The 21,918-nt window shown below is 38.9% G+C and overlaps 3 protein-coding genes across 3 annotated transcripts; 2 read left to right on the top strand and 1 right to left on the bottom strand.

Annotated features, from left to right (window-relative positions):
- Window positions 1-18: 18 nt before the first annotated feature.
- On the bottom strand, window positions 19-4,112 carry LOC307259917 (uncharacterized protein). The gene is made up of 6 exons (XM_080039998.1): window positions 3,813-4,112; window positions 2,578-2,603; window positions 2,116-2,475; window positions 1,667-1,845; window positions 1,408-1,578; window positions 19-1,146 (listed from the first exon to the last, which is right to left on the bottom strand). The coding sequence occupies exons 1-6, from the start codon at window positions 4,063-4,065 to the stop codon at window positions 1,080-1,082; spliced, it is 1,056 nt and encodes a 351-aa protein (XP_079896124.1). The 5' UTR covers window positions 4,066-4,112; the 3' UTR covers window positions 19-1,079.
- A 1,254-nt stretch (window positions 4,113-5,366) lies between these two features.
- On the top strand, window positions 5,367-8,763 carry LOC307259877 (apoptosis-associated speck-like protein containing a CARD). The gene is made up of 4 exons (XM_080039918.1): window positions 5,367-5,704; window positions 6,888-6,932; window positions 7,051-7,098; window positions 7,996-8,763. The coding sequence occupies exons 1-4, from the start codon at window positions 5,452-5,454 to the stop codon at window positions 8,250-8,252; spliced, it is 603 nt and encodes a 200-aa protein (XP_079896044.1). The 5' UTR covers window positions 5,367-5,451; the 3' UTR covers window positions 8,253-8,763.
- Window positions 8,764-15,695: 6,932 nt separating this feature from the next.
- On the top strand, window positions 15,696-20,650 carry LOC307259493 (apoptosis-associated speck-like protein containing a CARD). Its single transcript, XM_080039359.1, has 4 exons — window positions 15,696-16,012; window positions 18,164-18,208; window positions 18,325-18,372; window positions 19,938-20,650. Exons 1-4 carry the CDS (start codon window positions 15,760-15,762, stop codon window positions 20,192-20,194), a joined length of 603 nt encoding a protein of 200 aa, XP_079895485.1. The 5' UTR covers window positions 15,696-15,759; the 3' UTR covers window positions 20,195-20,650.
- The last annotated feature ends 1,268 nt before the right edge of the window (window positions 20,651-21,918 follow it).

Below are 21,918 nucleotides of genomic sequence, written 5' to 3'. Positions count from 1 at the left end.
CACAACAGGCAAGGCAGTTTTATTTATAAAGCACATTTGAGAGACAGGAATGCTACAGAAAAATAGAGTTTCAATTCTATTCCAAAGGTCTTTTTTTCCAATATTGGTCAGGGCATGTGTTTAAGAAACAAACATACCCATCTAGTAGATATTATATCCACAATACATTTTTCTGCATAAAGTAAACATTAACAAAATAAAAATACAGTCAAATAAATGATATTTATTGTGAGGAAGATGTAGCTTCCTTGCTTAATACTACTGTATCGTATTCAGGCAGAACACTGCAGGTGATCTGTAGGAATCACACAGACGTCCACTGTGTCTATTTTTCTTTCACAACACTCCTATTCCAAACTTGTCTGATGACTCTGGGGTTCTATACAAATACGCAGATTTAAAGAGGTAAGGAACTCAAATATGTAAAAAACGCACATGCTACTAAACTATCATACAGACTGATTACTGCTGTTCAGGATTTGCAAATTTAAATACACAACATCTGTAATAGGCCACTACTCACACGGAAAATATGTTTTACCTACTACAGGCTATTAGATCAAATTGATTCCAGACTCAGGTGGTCCATATAAAAAACATAAAAAAACACAGACAATAAGAAAAAAAAACACAATAAGTAGGGTTAAAACACATACAGGCATCTATGCCAGTGCTTCCAGAAGTATGACAAATAGCAGGTACGACTATGGTCGTACCTTGAACAGTTAGCTGCCAATATGAACATTAGCTCCATTAACTTAGCAGAAACAAAGTACACCAAACACATCTAATGGCAAGAAAAAAATCTACATGACTTTCACTCACGTGCACTGGATGCACTTCACATCAGATGATAGTTTGAACTGAGTTCTGACCGTAACATCCACGGATTCACGACTCAGGAGGAGTGGCTTATCTGGTTAGATCAAGTCCGTGTTGTGAAAGTGAATTTAAGAGAGGGTAGGGAGAAAATCCAACAAACAAGCAATCAAAACCTACACGCACCCCTTTTCACATGTACACAGCACAATATCAACGTGCACAATTTTGCCTCGAAGGGTTTAAGACACTGGGTTGGATCACTGGCGGGACCGAGCGGGATACTGTGTCCTCCTGCTGCCTCGTCTCACATTGGCGTGCATGGGCCTAGAGGAGAGGCAGAGAAAAACGCAGACATCACCAAATGATCTACAAGTGACACGTTTAAAAAGGAGCACCCCTACTCCATTTCACTTTAATCGTCATTAGCAGTAAAAGTAAACAAAAATGCCTTATCAAACGTGTTGAATGTATGTATTATGCAATAATGATGATAATATGTAATAATATGCATGCCATGGTCTTTAGCAGCATACGTACAGAATAAAATGTAATTCCTTAATTTTTTCCAAACACAACAACACACACCTTGATGCACTGTTTTCTTGGCCTCTGTCGCTTTGGGCCCATTTTCTTTTGGTCAGTCTTCTGCCCGCTGCCGCTCGCTCCCTGTCACGCTTCAAAATGTATCTGACGGCGATTTCCATTTTGGACCCAGGGTCGCAGGTTGACTTCTTGCTCCGCAGGAACTGGACATAGCTGTGTACAAATGGAAGAGCAGTGGATTTAACATCTGCTGGCGTATCAACACAAAGACGTAGTATGGCAATTCACTTATGCATTGTACCTGATTTTATTCTCGTCCTTTGACTCGTACAGACCCTTCAGTGTCTCTGATCCGTGAGCACCAAACCCAACAAGGGCCATTCCCTTTGGGCCTGACTGGAGAGATCTGCTGTATGCACGTTTTAACCTGACTTCTTTCAAAGCCTCAGGATAAGCAATCGCATATCTGGTCAAGGAATCCTTCAAATGAAAAGGAATTGGTGTTACTATTAAAACTCCACAAGATTCATTTTTATTTGAATCATCGTTCCCTCAAAGGGGCCAATACAAACACATGTAAGAAACGCCCGCACACTCATACAAACAATCTGAAATATGGTAATGGGAAAAAGTATATGGCCAACAATATCACACAACAAAGCGTGAAATAAGCCTGAGGATAGACATATCCGCTTTGATGAGAAGACAATGTAGGTTGGATATGGTTGCATGGTTGATATGGTACAGTACCTTGTTGGACATCAGCGGGTCCTGGTGCTTCATTTGCTCTCGCTCCTTCTGATGATCAGCCACCAGAAATGTCGTCCAGCCCAAATCATTCTCCAACAGCCACTTGAAGGTTTGACCTTTGTACTGTCCAAACTGGATAATGAACCTGCTCAGAACCAGCCTATCATTTTGGGAGTCCCTGCCCTCAGAGTCAACGCGGGCCTTGGCTTCAGCCTCCACCTCCTCTGGCTTCTTCACTGAAGGACCTCCCTGTTGGGTAGCACGCAAGGGCCACTGGTCGGCCGCATACTTCAGAGCCTCCTGGGACGGATTCCTCTCCAGCTCCCCACTCGGGGTCTTACGGAAGGTGGGGTCGCCTTTCTAAAGAGGAAAAACACCAAACATCAGCCTTAGTATCATTTGTCACATTCAGCCACATGTTGAGGTGAATCTGTGAATGTCATTGTGTGAAGTCAAACTCACTTCCAAACAGACTTTGGTTTTTGACTCTGTAGAGAAAGACAAATAATAGATAGTTAGAGGTTGATATAAGACACAATGCACTTGACACCCCACCAATATACACAGTGCTGACCTTCCATGTTGACTTTTCTAGATTTATGACCAAACAGTCAGAATAATGACGGCACCACTGCATTTAGGAACATGTAATACCTGCCCTGATGCAGTGTGTTGTTTAATGTGTAAGCCCCCTCAGGAATAGTGGAGACTTTTAAAACAAAATTCGATTAAGATACATTTTCTGGTGTTAAATGTTCTCTGTAAGAGGTTTCACTTTGGATCCAGTCATCCACATTTGTCAAAATGACCCCCTAAAAAATGGAATTACAAAAAAATCTCATGCTGATAAATAGGCTACAGCATTTTTACAGTATATTTTCAGTCTACATTGTTTTTACTTGCCTGTGCATATGTTCACCCTGTGCCTATTCATATATGAATATATAATGCCTATCTGCATTCTATTATTATGCTTATAATGTATATGTATACCACATTTGATTTGTGTGGAAACGTGACATTGTCTAGCAAAACTTGCTTATTTACACATCCAGCAGAATGGAGCAACATAGTAATTCATTATCTAATTAATTTTGAGTCAATGCCACCTGATGAATGTTCTGAAGTCATTCATGTTGATCTTAGCTGTGTTTCTGGTCTCCACTACTTTTACACATTAAGAGAAAAAACACAAATTAAAAGAATAGTATTAAAGATTGTAGGCTATGCATGCGTAGTAGGCTTAGTGTTTGTTTGTTTGTTTTCATTTGTAGCCTATATTTGTAGCCTATATTCAATTATGTTTTCAGTTTCAACTTTGTCTTTTATGTATTTGTGTATCTTGATCTGAGAATATACTTTTTAATAACATGGTAGTCTGCCTGAAATGCTGTGTTTAAAAACACTTGATAATGGGTTTGTTCATCAGATAATTTATCAACACACAGAGACAAACTGCACACATTGAGCTAAAACTGCAAGGCTCCGTTTACCACAAGAGCTGCAGGATGTTCTGTAGGTCCATCACTGTGGAATACCACCGGCATTGTTTTCACGTTATCATTTGTTTTTTTCTTCACATGAAAGCATCGGTTCTTCTATCCGCTACAACCACAGCTGTGCACTGTTGAGTTCGGTAAAGTTGGCAAGATATTGACGGATACAAACTTCCAGGATCAAGTGCACTGTCCACTCACCCAGCTCCTGTGCCTCTTCGTTGCAGTGTATCTGCCTCAGTATCTCCACAGCCACTTGAAGAGCTTCTGGTTCGGTGAAAGTAGAAACTAGGGCGTCTACGATCTCTAAACAGCTCTTCGCCTCCACTCTGTTGCGTCTGACCCGCGGCTCTGCCCTGCGGTCCAGAAGCTGGTGAGAGAACTTTTTGAAGTCGTCTTTGCTCAGGTTCTCCAGAGTTTCCGCTAAAGCCATCCTGATAGTGTTGGGGGCCATTTATTTATTTATTTATTCGATTACGTGTGAAGAGATGTGAAACTTTAGTTTGATATAGGCTAGAGGGTGGCTATTGCTCTCAAGAAAAATGCATGGACCTATTGGAAAAATGGCGCGGCTTTTACTTTTCACTAAGCCCCTCCCCCCGGACTGCGACAGTCCAATCAGAGCCATCGTAAACCTGACAGAGGACCAACAGGCCGTGAACGCATCTCTCTCAGTCCACTCCTCTGTCAACATGTGAATTTGTCCAGATGTTGAGAGCCTTGTGCCATAATCTAATCACATGAAAACCTCAGGCCAGTAATGGCAAATTGAAGCAATCATCCAAACAAGTGGGTCGTGATTTATTTAATTGTGTTAGTGTATTTTTTTGTTTTTAATTTGCAATGACAATGCAAACCATATTATGAATATACTTGAATGCCTTTCTTGTCATTGTATCATTAAAAAAAGTACAACGAAATGCTGAGTAATCCTAAAGATTTGGTTATTGTTTCTCCTAGTGCAAGGTTTCAACCTATAGTGCTAGGTTTCAAAATGTTTCTGTAATGTAAGAGTCAGCACGTCCCATGTTCTTTTGAGAAATCTGGTGTGAACTACACATGTATCTGTCGGCTGAATGATTCTCATAATTCTATCATTATGCTGCTGTCAAATCTTTGTCTCAGTACTGTACGATACCAGTCACCTATGTGGAAACATTGGTATAATTGCCTTTTTTAATTTGCATGTGTGTTGTATGTCTTTTAAATAGACCTTGAGTCTTTTCAATGAAGCTGATTTATGCTATAGGCATATAACTGCAACACATAGGCTACATTTTATTAATTAATTCGGTAACACTTTACACTAAGGATACAATAATTAACCGTGGGTTAATGGTTAGCTAATGCTATGGTAGTTAATAAGTAGTTTATGCTTATTAAGCAGTTAATGCTAAGCCTTAATGCTTAGTTATTAATGAAATAATAATGGCTGGTTAAAAATGTACTATGCTTAGTTAACAGTTAGTTAATGCGTTACAGTATTAAGCAGTAACTTATTAACATTAACATTAATAAATGTACCCTTATTGTAAAGTGTTACCATTATTATATATCTACATTGATCATACATTGTTCTTGCTGTTCTGGGTTTGTTTCTTCATGGTTGAAAGCACGTATTAGAAGTTAATTTGGATAAAAGCGTGAGCTAAATTAAATGTAACCTCACGTAATGTATTCATAGATAGTGAATGTAATACAATTTACGACAGCATTTGAAGGCACCACGAGTGTCTCTTCCTCCTATAACCTGCAGGAGAGCACTTTTTTTCACGAGATAACGAAGTGAACTCTTGGAGTAACAACCTAAACCGCGGTCTGTGAGCTATAGTGGTGAGAAATGGCAGCCAAAACCAAGAAGATGGCTTTAGCAGACAAGCTGGAGGATCTGTCAGAAGATAACTTTAAGAAGTTCTGCCACAACCTTCTGGACCGCAGGGAAGAGCCGCGGGTCAGACGCAAGAGGGTTGAGGGGAAGAGCTGTTTAGACGTCGCAGACGTTCTGGTTTCAACTTTTACTGAGGACGGAGCTGTCACAGTGGCTGTGCAGATACTGAGACAGATTGGATGCCTAGCTGAGGCAAAGGAACTTGGTGAGATGTCAAAAGGCTACTTTTTTTTGTCTTCTGTCGATTCTACCTATATTTTTTTTATTATAACAGAAGGCTATCCTGCTGTGGAGTGTGAAGATGCCTGGAAACCCATATGCGTCAAACAGCTTTAATAAAAAAAAAACAGGAAAATAATCTGAATTTATAGCCTACATCTTAAACAAATGCAATGTTCTTCCTCTTTTGGGTTTCAATTGTAAACATGCCTGAGCATATGAGTTGTTATGTAAGGCTCAGAGGTTTGATTAATGCACGTGGGAACAGAAAAAGTCTATAATAAATTCTGCTTGAACGTAATTAGCGTCATTAACAACATTGATTGGATAAGGCAAATTATTATTATTGTTATGTTTCGCGATTTGTGTATGAATGAAGTTGAAAATCAAATGAAAAACATTTGCATTTGACTGAGCCCTGTTTTACTTTCGCTTTTGAACAGGGCGGAAAAAAGCTTGTTTTCTTTTTTAGACAAAGCTACAGAATCCGTGAACAGACTAGAATAAAAATAGCATAGTAGCCTACATGGAATTGTTATCAAAATATAAAGTCAAAATAATAATAATAATAATAATAATAATAATAATAATAATAATAATAATAATAATAATAATAATAATAATAATAATAATAATAATAATAGCATTCTAATTAAATAAATAAATAAAATAAAAATACTCATACCTAAAGGGAACACTGTGAACCTGTGGATTTTAATTGGGATTTCTTTTTAAAGAGGCTGTGTATTGTAAATGGCCAACTGCCAGAAGTGGCATGCACTATAACATCATCAGGTACAAAAGAACAACGTCAAATCTTTAAGTTATAAAGATAAGAGTACAAAACTGCATCAATTGTAATAAATAATAGGCCGCATGAACATGTTAATTTAATTTAGTTTTAAGTTCAGATATTGCAATATTTAAAGCTGTGTTAGTTAGTTCAACATAAACAAAATATGTGTTAAAATGTACATATGATATGAGCAAGCCACCATTGTTTTAAGACATGGTGTATGAACCATAAAGCATAATTAATCTAATGCCTAAACCCAATAATCTGGTTTAAAAAGCCAATCACTGTAGGCTATTCCTGCCCATGTGTCATGTGTCCAACATTAATCCGGTGTATCTGAATCTAACACTATGTCTTCTTCCCATGTTTGCAGAGGAGGAGACGGGTGGACAATCCTCAAAACCTGGTGCCAGTGACAGTGAGTTGTTTTCCTTTACCTGTTAAGAATAACATGTTTTAATTGATACAACTTCAAATTATGAACAAAACAGACCGAATATGAAGCTGTTTAAATTTTCCCTCATTGTTCCCCCCAGCTGCAGTGCCTTCAGCCGGAGCAACTGCTGTAAATACCATGGTAGATGGTGAGTGCACATATAGTGATACATCTCCTCTGTATATGCCGTATACTCTGCATGTGATCAGTCACTGATCAGATTGTCTAGAAACCCAGTATCTGACTATACAATCTACCTATTCATTTACTGCATGTTTGGATGTTCTATATAGAGTACAGGCTCAAGAGGATTTAAAGAAACAGTGGCCACTTAAAAGTGTTGTATGGTATCATCAATTTGAAATAAATAGTTTTGTGGAAACGTGCTTTAGGAAGTTCTTTCTAAATGTTGGATGAGAAAATTGTCTGTTCTTCTAACGGCAAGAGATGCTTAGCTTAGTTTAGCATTCATACTGGAAGTAATGGAAAGCAGCTAGCCGGATTCTTTCCAGTCAAGTTAAAAAAAATCTGTGTACCATTACCTCTAAGGCTCAATCATTTACACATTTTATCAAATTTGTTTAACTGGTACTACAAATTTTAATTGTGGAATAACCTATGCAGACTCTCAGTCCTTTTGCCAAGTTAAGCTAACTGTCTGCTACAGCTGTGAACAATGTAGTTTGTGCACAGAGTGAGTGGTATTGATCTCCTAGCAAAAAAAAGTAATTATTAAAAAAAGTCATGAGACAGCATTTTGAAAATACGTCATCTACGCCTGAACTGTAAAATATTGATTTTTTCCCTCTCAGATGTGGTTTGATTCCTATGGAAACCGAGAATGGCCATGCCATATTTTTTTTGATATAAATATCCTGTGATCACGGGATAAGAGAGCTGGTTTTCAACTCATTATTCTTTTATGTGCCGTTATCTCGAGATAGCATTTTGTAATGAACCCTGTCTTTAAAATAAAAATCAAGTTGTCTTCATGTTAAAGTCAAATGCATTCAGTGATTGAAAAGTAATTTCTCCTTTTTCTCAGGCAAGCACTTTGTGGATAAACATAGAGTCCAGCTGATCGAGAGAGTGAGCAGCGTTTCACCCATTTTGGATGAGCTCCTCGAAAAAGATGTCCTCAAACAAGAGAAATATGATGAAATCATGGGTCTGTCTACCACTCAGGACAAGATGAGGGGGATCTATAAATGTCTGAGTACTGAAGCCAGCAAAGACATCCTCTATAGGTATCTTGAGAAAAACGAGAAATACCTTATGGAAGAGCTCAAGGCACAGCAGTAAATGCTGTGGTGATAACCATTTTTAGACCAAACGTACAGTCGGCCAGTACCAAAAAAAAAAGATTTTTATATGTTAACAAAGGGGGGAAATAATTGTCAATACCATGTTTATGGGGTTTTTATAAAAAAAATCACTTTGTAGCACTTTTGCTTTGTGGTCTGTGGTGCCTTCCCTGCCCTGAGAAGAGATTTAATGTAAGCGTTAATACCGGATTCAGCTAATGTCTATCAGATAAGAAATTAAAGAATCCTATCACATGTTATTTTAAGTGTCTGTTTTTAACCAAGTTATTTTATGTAACATGAAACAGAAGTAGCCAAATGATTGTCCTTAAGTCTTGCGTGTGAAGAAGGTTTAAACTTTCATCTATGCTCAAAGATTGTCATTATCAATGTTATACTGCCAAATAAGTAAGTCATCCCAAATGTTTTCTATTTTGAAAATACAAAATGAATTATTCTGATTTCCATGTATGTGGTTCTTTCATTTTGAGTGAATAAAAATAATTAAGCAGGAATAGTGATGTACTGCAGTTACTAAATTACTTGTCTTCTAGCCTTTCCTTCCAGGATTTTAATAATGTGCACATTGATCAAAACATATATTTCTGCTGTAATTCAGAGGCTGTTCAGAGGGGATCAAGTCCTTACGGATGCGATGATGTTAAAGTTTAAGTTGATATCTGTTGTGTATTGTAGGGCCATTGTTTTTCCACACATGCCAGCACGTTATAGTTTTTATTATGTTTCCTGCAAACGCTGTTTGAGAAACAAAATACCTCAATATTTATGATCATATTCCCAGGATATTCAAAATGTAACATTTCATCTTCTGAAATGATGCGACCATGCCTTTCCTTCGTCAACACTGGGTCTCTTTGAAATGTAATGAATGCGAAGGGAGGTGTGAAAATTCAGAGTCACATCTAATCTTGTTTGACTGAGAGAAAATCTAACTGAGGTCTCCTAAGTTTTTACTCATTAATGATCTGTTTGTGGACAGATGGAAGGAGGCTGAAAGCAGGGTCTTGTATTTCATTTTTCATTTCATTTAACTTTTATTTATCCTCGAGAGACCAATTGAGGGGTGACCCTCATTTTCAATGACGTCGAGTCAAAACAAATTCAAAACAACAATAAAAACAAAATATTCAATGCAAAAACATCAAATACACAACAAGTGAAGAGAAGAAAAAACAAAACGATTGAAACATTTACAGAGTGGGGAAGTCTGTTTACAGGTGTTAGGGACTCAGGAGTAAGACTGCAAATGTGGAAAAAGTTGTATAAAGCCTTCTGTGGCTCTAGAGGGAGCTGTCGGATCAATACGGTTGGTTGGGTAGCCTACAGCATAATTAATATGATTTTTTTTTTGCAGTTTTCCGGCTTGTATTATTTGATTTTCAAGTTTCAGGAGAAACCTTTTTGGTAGGCTAAGCGTGTTCCACCACCGATGGTGGTTGGAAGAGAAGAGCACTAAGCACCTCGGATGGTGCTTGAAGAAGAGACTGGCTGTAGCAGCTCAGGGGCACTTTACACGGTGTTCCCGTTTTTTTTTTTTTTTTTAAACCCCGTTCAGACACAATTTATCTGACATCTTCACTCGTACACATGTTTTCAGAGGAAACGGGACGAAATCGCTGTTGTAAGCATGCAAGCCAATAGTCAGCGGTGACACTTAGCTTAGTAGATAGCTCTTCCGGTACAATTTGATGCATAAAACCTTACTGTAACCGAAAATTAATGCCACTAACGTTCATAAAGTGGTTGGTGTAAGCTTGGGGTTACAAGTATTGTAAAAGACAAGCTTTCTGTCCTCTTATTTCACCGCATTGAACTTGTGAAAACAGAAGACAGGCTGATAGTGAAGGGGCTTCGTGAGCGGCTACCTTCCTGTTAGGCGTACTTCAAAATAAAAGTAAACTCACGTGTGTCCAGTGAAATGCTATTAAGGTTTAGCAACTTTAGCCAGTGAAATGCTTTTACTGTGAAGCCGTAGCCTTAATGCTCCTTTTGTTGAACAGTAGCCTAACTTAACCGCTGCGCGCTGATAGTGTTTTTTAATGTAGAGAGAGCCGTGTCCCTGGCATATAGAAGTGACACACGTTTATTTTGCTAGAAAAACAGGCAGAGTACAAATCTTTCCCCAGCCAAAGTGGCGGGTGGGTGGTCTCAATAACTTACTGCGGTAATCGCTTGGACTAAATTGACGAGTGTTAGCCTATATTTTAGCCCTGCACGACACTCTCCACTGATCACAGTGATGGTGCCGTGGAGACACCGTTCATGTTGTCTTCTAACTTTATAACTCGCTTGTGGGTATTTTGACAGCGAATGTTATAGACTACGCATGTGTGAGGTTGGAGCCGTGACGTCAGCGTTACCAGGGAAAATGGTTTCGGTGTTTACAAGAAACCAAAACCGTTGTGTTTTCCAAAAAATCTCAGGTGATCTCAAAAACTTGCGGTTTCATGCGTGCGTTGGCCGTTTTCATGTAAATGATATAGTGCATTCATTTCACTCTCCACACAGATGTATCTTAACCACTGATATATACCAGGTGTTTAATAAAAGAAAACTGCAGAGCATTAATTACACCTGCAACAATAACCTGACCTACAAAAAATAATCAACTGCCTTCATAAACCACCTCATGTTTACTGTCCTGGAATAGCAGCACATGGGGATATTTAACTTTAAACTGTTTTGCACTGAGCTGGGTCAGTAAATGCTCCACACACTACGGTTTCAAAACCGGATTTTGTAGATTGGAATCAGATCAAGTAGTCTGGGATGCTGCTGGACAGTGTGTGAATGACCACTCTCGTTTGCCTTTCTACATTTAAAAAACTGCACTTGAGGTCACAGAAACCACCTGGTACTAACATCAACATATCAATGGATAAAGATGTGTCATAACTGTTCAGGCTGGGCAGAAGTATGTGCTAACTGTCCTGTGGATGTCTCTCCCCTTTCTCTCAAAAGTGCAGCTCAAGTACAAGCCATTCACACAGTAAAGAGGCCAATTGAAGGTTCTGGAGTGATCAGGAAATTGTACTTTTATTGTGAATGGGAACAGGGAATTCAACAAAGCACAAATATAAAATAGATTTCATTATGTCTGAAATATTTCCATCTCAGATCAAGAAAAAACTGCATGGAACAAGCATCAATCCAGTGGAAGCCCAAGCAGATACGGTGATTCTACGCACGCGTAAAAGGAACACCAACATGATTTTACGCATGCATAAAACTTACAACAAAATAACCAAGAATCCTAGCCTATTGCTATGGATCCATATTGACAGGCAAAAGGCACTTGTCAATATGATTTTACAAGTATAGAGTAGAAATACTTAAATGTTACTTGAGTGAAAATAAGTAATCAGGGAAAATGTAAAAAATGTACTGGTCAATACTCTCACTGATATTACTTTAAGTACTAGATATAATGTCCTATTACATTAGATTACATTTAAAAAATGACTAACTTCAATGGATTTCAGGTGCACGTAGGCCTATTCTGTTGGTAAATATACAATATTGCTTAACCTCATGTTTCATGTGCAAAATGTTTTAAATTAAAGTAACCAGTAACTTACATTATCATAGATTTAGTGGAGTAACTCATTGAAAGTAAAGTGTTTTCAACATTTCAATGTTGAAAACACAAATGACATTCAAACTGTTATAGATGTCATGTGTTCAATAATAACAAAATCACAATATTCACCATAACTTTAGAAAAAAAGAAACACAATTATGTTGCTGTTTTTGCAGACTCATAACACTTAAGGGTCCAATAACTTGGTGAGGATTCTTCTGACTCTCTTTCCACCTCCCTCGTTACAGCCCGTCAGATAGTTGTTGCTCTGTGCTGGGGGCTGGTAATCTTGATCACACTGTATTGCTCCCAAAACCCTGTGTTCATCCACAGCCTCCTTATTGGCCTCACAAAAACTGTGAAGAACAAAACAGGCACTTATTACATGTGGCAAGTCATCAAGGTTTATGTCCATAGGCCGCCTCAGGCATGCAAACCTGGCCTTCAGGCGACCAAACGCACACTCAATCACCATGCGTGCTCTACGCTCAGGGCGGCAGTGGCGAAGTGGGTAGGGAGATCGCCTCTGGAGTGCAGGGTCGGAGGTTCAATCCCCCGTCTCCCCGCCACATGTCGAAGTGTCCCTGAGCAAGACACTGAACCCCAAATTGCTCCCGATGGTTCAGAGAGCGCCTTGCATGGCAGCTACTGCCATCGGTGTATGAGTATGTGTATGAATGGGTGAATGTGGTAAGATATGTAAAGCGCTTTGGGGCTGAGAAAATCGGCTAGAAGGCGCTATATAAGTCAAGTCCATTTACCATTTACCATTTACAAAGACAAAGTCCAAAATACTGTTCTTGAAGAGTAGATCCACCACTAGCATATTCCTTCATCAGGTAAGGCATTAGCGGGTAGGCAGGGTCTCCGAGTAGAAAAATGGGTATGGCCTCCTCGTCATCAACAATCTGCTTTTCTAGTGCAGGGATCTTTCCAGTCTTGAAATAGGTATTCACATTTGAATTGGCAAAGACGCGTGCATCATGAACACTCCCAGCCCAACTCACAACGACATCCATAAACCTGTACTGGTAGTCGCACACAGCTTGGACATTCAGGGAAAATTTCCCATTCCTGTTTATGTAGTTCATAGATTCATGAGATGGCTGCTTTATTTCGATGTGTGTTCCATCAACGGCTCCTAAACACTGAGGCATACCATGAGCACGTTCAAATCCGGACACTAGCACCTCGGCCTCGGGCTCAGTAAAAGGCAGCTTCATGTATTTTGGACCAAGGTGGACGTAGATGGCTGCACACGTTCGCCTTAAGGCCAGGACACACCAGCCCGATAATCGCCGTCGTCAAAAAAAATGGAGTCGGCCGTTTCAGGAAGCTCCAGCTTCCCGTCGCTGCTAAAGAACACACCGAGACGACTGTTTATTTTCCGTACACTCGCGGGACGTAATGTCTCCACAACAGCAGGCGGCGCTAATCTGTATTGTGGCCCGAAAAAATACGAAAGCCGGAAATGATTGGACATCTCTCTAGAGCATAAACATAGATAGAAATACGTATTTATATTTATGGACCATAAGAGCACAATTTTTAGCAGAGAGTGTCGAGCATGGTGTCGAGCAGTCAACAAGGGTTGATGCATGTGAGTAGCCTACTCTCAAAACGAAACGAACAAACACATTAAAACGATGGCTAGCTGTTGTTAGCTGTTTGTGCTACCCGCCCCACTTCCGGGCTTCACTGATTCGCTAGCCCTCCACCAATCAAATTGCTCCAAATGAAAGACGGTCGGCCGCCGATTGAACATGTGCAATCGGCGGCCGACAGGCTCAAAACAAGCCCGACGACCTCTACGTCGGCCGACGTCACGGCACACACCAAACAGATTCGTCTTTTTTTTTGACGACGGCGATTATCGGGCTGGTGTGTCCTGGCCTTTACAATAAGAGACACAGTCGGTCGCGCCAAGCCGAACGCATTAGTAGTCTTCCTTTGTCGCTTAAATAATGTGCAGGACTCCAACTGGTGTTCTCATGTTCGTAGTTTCCCCTTCGATATAAGGACGAAGTTCTTCGCTCAGAGCAACGAGGCTGGCCTTGGACATTCGAAAGTTTTCCATCCATTCACTGTCGTCAACAATGCCATCCACAAAGTTATCCCACCACTGGCTTGTTCTCCCAGCGCCTTCTCGTTGCCCTCCTCCGACGTATAGGTGGATTGAGAATTGCGCCCATGTGTACAATCCGTGTCCGCTGATCACAGCATTGGTGCAGCAATTCCATATTTTCTTGTATGAGCGATTGTTGGCGCGATAACAAATTCATCAGCAACAGCACAACGTCCATCAGCACAATGAATACAGCTCGGTGATCCGCCATTGTTGTAGTTGTTTTCCAACTGGCGCACATGGACCTAAATACGGCGCATGCCTATTTATCTCCAAACGCAATGCGCATGTGTGAGGGTGGAGCCACGACGTCAGCGTTACCAGGGGAAATGGTTTCGTGTTTACAAGAAACCAAAACCGTTAAGTTTTCCAAAAAATCCTCCCTGGGAGGTGATCTCAAAAACCTGCGGTTTCATGCTTGCGTTTGCTGTGTTCATGTAAATGATATAGTGCATCCGCGGGAATTTTTCCGTGTATGCACCGTTTCGCGTTGCCATGTAAAGTGCCCCTAAAGTAATTCACTCCAGGGCTAAAAGTCTTAATGAATGAATAGCCTGCATGTACACATTCACTACAACTACAAATGTATCTGTCGGCTGAATGATTCTCATAATTCTATCATTATGCTGCTGTCGAATCTTTGTCTTAGTATTATATGATACCAGTCCTATTTGGAAACATTTGAATAATTGCCTTTTTTAATTTGCATGTGTGTTGTATGTCTTTTAAATTGACCTTGAGTCTTTTCAATAAAGTTGATTTATGCTATAGGCATATAACTGCAACACATAGGCTACATTTTATTCATTAATTTTGTAACACTTTACACTAAGGGTACAATAATTATATTAAATGGGGGCGGGACCTGATAAGCCTTTGGCTTCTTCCGTCTCCCTTCGGACAACACAAAGTATGATGTATGAATATTTGCAAGAGAAAATTGTGTATTGTGTGGAATTGTCCGAAAGAATAATAAATAAATAAATAAATTAACCGTGGGTTAATGGTTAGCTAATGCTATCGTAGTTAATAAGTAGCCTAGTTAACTCTACCTGTAACTGTTTTAATTAGACTATATTGTACTTTCACCCATTTAATTTGAATTGCTGCCACTCTTCACCACTATGTAAATGTTTCAATTGTTTTTTTTCTCTTCACCTGTTGTTGTGTATTTGATGTTTTTGCATTGAATATTGTTTATGTATTGTTGTTTTTCCTTTGAATTTGCTTTGAACTCGACATCATTGTAAATGAGGGTCACCCCTCAATTGGTCTCTCGAGGATAAATAAAAGTTAAAGAAAAAGTTTATGCTTATTAAGCAGTTAATGCTAAGCCTTAATGCTTAGTTATTAATGAAATAATAATGGCTGGTTAGAAATGTACTATGCTTAGTTAACAGTTAGTTAATGCTTAGTTACAGTATTAAGCAGTAAGTTATTAACATTAACATTAATAAATGTACCCTTATTGTAAAGTGTTAACATTATTATATATCTACATTGATCATACATTGTTCTTGCTGTTCTGGGTTTGTTTCTTCATGGTTAAAAGCACTTATTAGAAGTTAATTTGGATAAAAGCGTGAGCTAAATGAAATGTAACCTCACGTAATGTAATCATAGATAGTGAATGTAATACAATTTACGACAGAATTTGAAGGCACCACGAGTGTCTCTTCCTCCTATAACCTGCAGGACAGCACTTTTTTCACGAGATAACGAAGTGAACTCTTGGAGTAACAACCTAAACCGCGGTCTGTGAGCTAATAGTGGTGAGAAATGGCAGCCAAAACCAAAAAGATGGCTTTAGCAGACAAGCTGGAGGATCTGACAGAAGATAACTTTAAGAAGTTCTGCCACAACCTTCTGGACCGCAGGGAAGAGCCGCGGGTCAGACGCAAGAGGGTTGAGGGGAAGAGCTGTTTAGACGTCGCAGACGTTCTGGTTTCAACTTTTACTGAGGACGGAGCTGTCACAGTGGCTGTGCAGATACTGAGACAGATTGGATGCCTAGATGAGGCAAAGGAACTTGGTGAGATGTCAAAAGGCTACTTTTTTTCGTCTTCTGTCGATTCTACCTATATATGTTTTTATTATAACAGAAGGCTATATCCTGCTGTGGAGTGTGAAGATGCCTGGAAACCCATATGCGTCAAACAGCTTTAATAAAAAAAAAGAGGAAAATAATCTGAATTTATAGCCTACATCTTTAACAAATGCAATGTTCTTCCTCTTTTGGGTTTCAATTTTAAACATGCCTGAGCATATGAGTTGTTATGTAAGGCTCAGAGGTTTGATTAATGCACGTGGGAACAGAAAAAGTCTATAATAAATTCTGCTTTTACGTAATAGGCTACGCGTAATTAACAACATTTGTTGGATAAGGCGAATTATTATTGTTGTTATGTTTCGTATATTTGTATATGAATACAGTGGAAAATCAGATGGAAAAACATTTGCATTTGACTGAGCCCTGTTTTACTTTCGCTTTTGAAGAGGGCGGAAGAAGTTAGACAAAGCTACAGAATCCGTGAACAGACTAGAATAAAAATCACATATGTTGCCTAGATGGAATTGTAATTAAAATGTAGGGTCAAAATAATAGCATGCTAATTGAAACAAAACAAAAAACTCATCACGACGCTGAAGTTGGCAGCTGATTCGCAGCAGCCGATTAGGCAGTTAAGGAAAAGTTAAGGGATTCTTAAGGAGCGGCGGAGCGACTGATTCTCCGTTGTTTAACCTCCTAAATCGCCGCGGTAAAGCCATATTAATCAGTCTATATTATCTAAGAGAGTCTAACCATTCTTTTAAAACAGTTTACAATTGATGTAACCTTTATTAAGTTTGTTTAAAAGAAAGAGAGGGGAGATTTCACTGCTTTTTTTGCATCTGGACCACATTAGAACTGGTCCTGATTGAAAACCACTACACCTAGACTCTTCAAATCTGGACTAGATTATCACAGTGAGGCTATACATTATAGAAAACATAGTTTCTGATTTGTGAATCTCTCTCTCTCTCTCTCTCTCTCTCTCTCTCTCTCTCTCTCTCTCTCTCTCTCTCTCCTGTAATACTGTATGTGTAACTTGCACACTATTCAAACGGTTTGACAAGACGCTGGCCGCACATAGCTTGTGTCATTGTGGCACGTTAGCCCGCTGATTACTGTAATATAAATTACAATTCTAACAAAAATTAGAATGCTATTACAGGTCAACCAGGAAACATAGGCCCCACCCCTTTCTCTAGAACTAGAACAATAGGTTTTACTTTGGAGCTATGGGTGTAATGTCTATGGGTGTAACGACAAAAAAAATGTTTCTGAGGAAATGTTTTCTGCGGGTGAGCTGCAGGGCTTATGTACATGTATAGTGTTTGAAGTATGTTGTGCAATGCTAAGTATGATGTACAAGGCTAAGTAAGGGGGGGGGGGCACCACAAAGCATCACAATTCAGAATCCCCCAAAGCATTACAATTCAGGATCGGTTTGAATCAAACACCCAATGTTTAATTAAAACCTGTCCTAACTTTGCAATTCATTAATTTGTTTATTTTAATAAGATTTTTGATGTTTTATCACATTTTCCAATTGTCTTTATTTCTGATTTATTATGAACAATATGTAAACTTGCAGGACACTAGCAAAAATGATTGGGTGGGAGAGAGGACACGGTTTTGAGTCCCTCGGCCAAAAAATCTCACTCCAAACTTTTGGTGAAACTTGGCAGCCCTGGTCATGCACTATAACATCATCAGATACAAAAGAACAACGTCAAATCTTAAAGATACAGATAAGAGTACAAAACTGCAATCAAGTGTAATAAATAAGAGGAATCATTAAAAAGTAAATTTAGTTTAGTTTTAAGTTCAGATATGGGAATATTTAAAGCTGTGTTAGTTTGTTCAACATAAACAAAATATTTGTTAAAATGTACATATGATATGAGCAAGCCACCATTGTTTTATGACATGGTGCATGAACCATAATTAATCTAATGCTTAAACCCAATCATCTAGTTTAAAAGACCAATCACTGTAGGCTATTCCTGCCCATAATAATAGAGGGATTCATGATTGTGTGTCATGTGTCCAACATTAATCCTGTGTATCTCATTCTAATGCCACCATTGTTTAAAGAAAATCTGAATCTAACACTATGTCTTCTTCCCATGTTTGCAGAGAAGGAGGCGGGTGGACAATCCTCAAAACCTGGTGCCAGTGACAGTGAGTTGTTTCACTTTTCCTGTTAAGAATAAAATGTTTTAATTGATACAACTTATCATGAATAAAACAGACCGAATATGAAGCTGTTTAAATTTTCCCTATTTTTTTCCCCCCAGCTGCAGTGCCTTCAGCCGGAGCAACTGCTGTAAATACCATGGTAGATGGTGAGTGCACTTATAGTGATACATGTCCTCTGTATATGCCTTATACTCTGCATGTGATCAGTCACTGATCAGATTGTCTAGAAACCCACTATCTGACTATAAAATCAAATAAAATGTTTGGATGTTCTATATAGAGTACAGTCTCAAGAGGATTTAAAGAAACAGTGGCCACTTAAAAGTGTTGTATGGTATCATCAATTTGAAATAAATAGTTTTGTGGAAACGTGCTTTAGGAAGTTCTTTCCAAATGTTGGATGAGAAAAAATGTAGTTTTGATTTCTCTTCTTCTAACGGCAAGAGATGCTTAGCTTAGCTTAGCATTCATACTAGAAAGCAGCTAGCCAGATTCTTTCCAGTCAAGTTTTTTAAAAAAAATCTGTTTCCCATTACCTCTAAAGGCCAGGACACACCAGTCCGACTTGTTTCTACTTGTTCCGACTACGCAAAAAATGGGGTCGGCCGTTTCAGGAAGCTCCAGGCTTCCCGTCGCGGCCAGAGAACACACCAAACTGACTGCTGACTTTCCGTACGCTCTGTTGCTTGCGCGGGACGTAATGTCTCCATAACAGCAGGCGGCGCTAATCTGTATTGTGGCCCGAAAAAATACGAAAGCCGGAAATGATGGGACAGCTCTCTAGAGCATAAACATAGATAGAAATACGTATTTATATTTATGGACCATAAGAGCACAATTTTTAGCAGAGAGTGTCGAGCATGGTGTCGAGCAGTCAACAAGGGTTGATGCATGTGAGTACTCTCAAAACGAAACGAACAAACACATTAAAACGATGGCTAGCTGTTGTTAGCTGTTTGTGCTACCCGCCTCACTTCCGGGCTTCACTGATTCGCTAGCCCTCCACCAATCAAATTGCTCCAAATGAAAGACGGTCGCCCGCCGATTGAACATGTTCAATCGGCGCCGACAGGCTCAAAACAAGCCCGACGACCTCTACGTCGGCCGACGTCACGGCACACACCAAACAGATTCGTCTCCCGACCCCCTATCGACTCAACGACGGCGATTTTCGGGCTGGTGTGTCCTGGCCTTAAGGCTCAATAATTTACACATTTTCTCAAATTTGTTTAACTGGTACTACAAATGTTAAATGTGTAATAACGTATGCGGACTCTCAGCCCTTTTGCCAAGTTAAGCTAACTGTCTGCTACAGCTGTGAACAATGTAGTGTGTGCACAGAGTGAGTGGTATTGATCTCCTTGCAAAAAAAAGTCATCATTAAAAAAAGTCATGAGACAGCATTTTGAAAATACGTCATCTACGCCATAACTGTTGATTTTTTTCCTCTCAGATGAGGTTTGATTCCTACGGAAGCCGAGAATGGCCATGCCGGTATATTTTTTTATCCATTTCCCGTGATCTTGAGATAATTATCCTGTGATCACGGGATAAGAGAGCTGGTTTTCAACTCATTACTTATTATGTTATGTGCCGTTACCTCGAGATAGCATTTTGTAATGAACCCTGTCTTTAAAATGAAAATCAAGTTGTCTTCATGTTAAAGTCAAATGCATTCAGTGATTGTAAAGTCCTTTCTCCTTTTTCTCAGTCAAGCACTTTGTGGATAAACATCGAGTCAAGCTGATCGAGAGAGTGAGCAGCGTTACACCCATTTTGGATGAGCTCCTCGACCAAGATGTCCTCAAACAAGAGAAATATGATGAAATCAGGGCTCTGTCTACCACTCAGGACAAGATGAGGGGGATCTATAAATGTCTGAATACTGAAGCCGTCAAAGACATCTTCTATAGGTATCTTGAGAAAAACGAGAAATACCTTATGGATGAGCTCAAGGCACAGCAGTAAATGCTGTGGTGAAATCCATTTTTAGACCAAACGTACAGTCTACCTGAACCAAAAATATTTTTTTTATATGTTAACAAAGGGGGAACATAATTGTCAATACAATGTTTCTTTGGGGGTTTTCTAAAAAAATCACTTTGTAGCACTTTTGCTTTGTGGTGTGTGGTGCCTTTCCTGCCCTGAGAAGAGATTTAATGTTAGGGTTAAAACCGGATTCAGCGAATGTCCATCAGATAATCATGTAATAAATTAAGGATCCTACCTCATGTAATTTTAAGAGTCTGTTTTTAACCAAGTTATTTTATGTAACATGAAACATTGTCCTTAAGTCTTGCGTGTGAAGAAGGTTTAAACTTTTTCATCTATGCTCAAAGATTGTCATTATCAATTTTATACTGCCAAATAAGTAAGTCATCCCAAATGTTTTCTATTTTGAAAATACAAAATGAATTATTCTGATTTCCATGTATGTGGTTATTTCATTTTGAGTGAATAAAAATAATTAGGCAGGAATAGTGATGTACTGCAGTTACTAAATTACTTGTCTTCTAGCCTTTCCTTCCAGGATTTTAATAACGTGCACGTTGATCTCAACATTTATTTCTGCTGTAATTCAGAGGCTGTTCAGAGGGGATCAATTCCTTACGGATGCGATGATGTTGAAGTTTAAGTTGATATCTGTTGTTCCTTGTAGGGCCATTGTTTTTCAAAACATGCCAGCACGTAGTTTTGACTTTTTTCCTGCAAATGCTGTTTTAGTAACAAAATACCTCAATATTTATGATCGTATTCCCAGGGTATTCAAAATGTAACATTTCATGTGTAAAATTCAGAGTCACATTTCATCTTGTTTGACTGAGAGAAAATGTAACGGAGGTCTCCTAAGTTTTTACTCATAAATGATCTGTTTGTGGACAGATGCAAGGAGGCTGAAAGCAGAGTCTTGTATTAAAGGGGACACAGTCTGTTTACAGGTGTTAGGGACTCAGGAGTAAGACTGCAAATGTGGAAAAAGTTGTATAAAGCTTTCTGTGGCTCTAGAGGGAGCTGTCGGATAAATAGGTTGGTTGGGTATAAAGCATAATAAATATGATTTTTTTTTGTTGCAGTTTAGCGGCATGTATTGTTTGATTTTCAAGTTTCAGGAGAAGATAAATGAGGGATGCAGGGCTGATCAGAGCTCTTCTCTGTCAGGGGTATATCATCATCATCATATCAATGGTGTCTTAACACAAGATTTAAGGCTGTATATTTTTTCATAGGGTAATGGCTTCCTTCGTCAATGCAACTTTTAAAAAAAAGTAAATAAAGCAAAATATACAAAGAGAAACAAGTGAAGAGAGCCACATGAGACCAAAATAAACACTAAAATATTGCAAATACGATATCAAATATAAAGATAAGATACAGCCTGATATATATGTAAAACAGAATGTAAAATGTTATTAAATGAAATAGAATACTGTAACAGAAACATCTACACTATATGTCCAGTTGTAAATTAAAAGTTATACGCAGTGTTAACAAAAAGATGTAACATGAACAGGTGTAAACACAAACAGATAAACATTTTTAATCTGATGATTAGAACAGCTCTTTGCCGAGTTTTAAGAGATCCTGATGGCTTTCTTCCTGCACCGCTGGGTGTGGAAGAAGAGATGGGGATTTGAGGCTTTTGACACATTCCTCCAGTCCACTAAACACTTAATTTTTTGCCAAATACATTC

The sequence above is a fragment of the Ammodytes marinus genome, assembly GCF_949987685.1.
Source record: "Ammodytes marinus genome assembly, chromosome: 13".
Classification (NCBI taxonomy): Eukaryota; Metazoa; Chordata; class Actinopteri; order Uranoscopiformes; family Ammodytidae; genus Ammodytes; species Ammodytes marinus.
This window is presented reverse-complemented; position numbering and strand designations above follow the sequence as displayed.

What these genes read in the sequence shown, in the direction of transcription:
- LOC307259917 (XM_080039998.1), bottom strand. Translation starts at nt 4,065, where the DNA reads ATGGCCCCCAACACTATCAGGATGGCTTTAGCGGAAACTCTGGAGAAC. An exon ending in CGAAGAGGCACAGGAGCTGG is followed by an intron (nt 2,604 to 3,812) that starts GTGAGTGGACAG and finishes CTTTCTCTACAG; the next exon opens with AGTCAAAAACCAAAGTCTGT. An exon ending in CAAGAAAACAGTGCATCAAG is followed by an intron (nt 1,147 to 1,407) that starts GTGTGTGTTGTT and finishes CCTCTCCTCTAG; the next exon opens with GCCCATGCACGCCAATGTGA.
- LOC307259877 (XM_080039918.1), top strand. Translation starts at nt 5,452, where the DNA reads ATGGCAGCCAAAACCAAGAAGATGGCTTTAGCAGACAAGCTGGAGGAT. An exon ending in AGCTGAGGCAAAGGAACTTG is followed by an intron (nt 5,705 to 6,887) that starts GTGAGATGTCAA and finishes CCATGTTTGCAG; the next exon opens with AGGAGGAGACGGGTGGACAA. An exon ending in AAAACCTGGTGCCAGTGACA is followed by an intron (nt 6,933 to 7,050) that starts GTGAGTTGTTTT and finishes TGTTCCCCCCAG; the next exon opens with CTGCAGTGCCTTCAGCCGGA.
- LOC307259493 (XM_080039359.1), top strand. Translation starts at nt 15,760, where the DNA reads ATGGCAGCCAAAACCAAAAAGATGGCTTTAGCAGACAAGCTGGAGGAT. An exon ending in AGATGAGGCAAAGGAACTTG is followed by an intron (nt 16,013 to 18,163) that starts GTGAGATGTCAA and finishes CCATGTTTGCAG; the next exon opens with AGAAGGAGGCGGGTGGACAA. An exon ending in AAAACCTGGTGCCAGTGACA is followed by an intron (nt 18,209 to 18,324) that starts GTGAGTTGTTTC and finishes TTTTCCCCCCAG; the next exon opens with CTGCAGTGCCTTCAGCCGGA.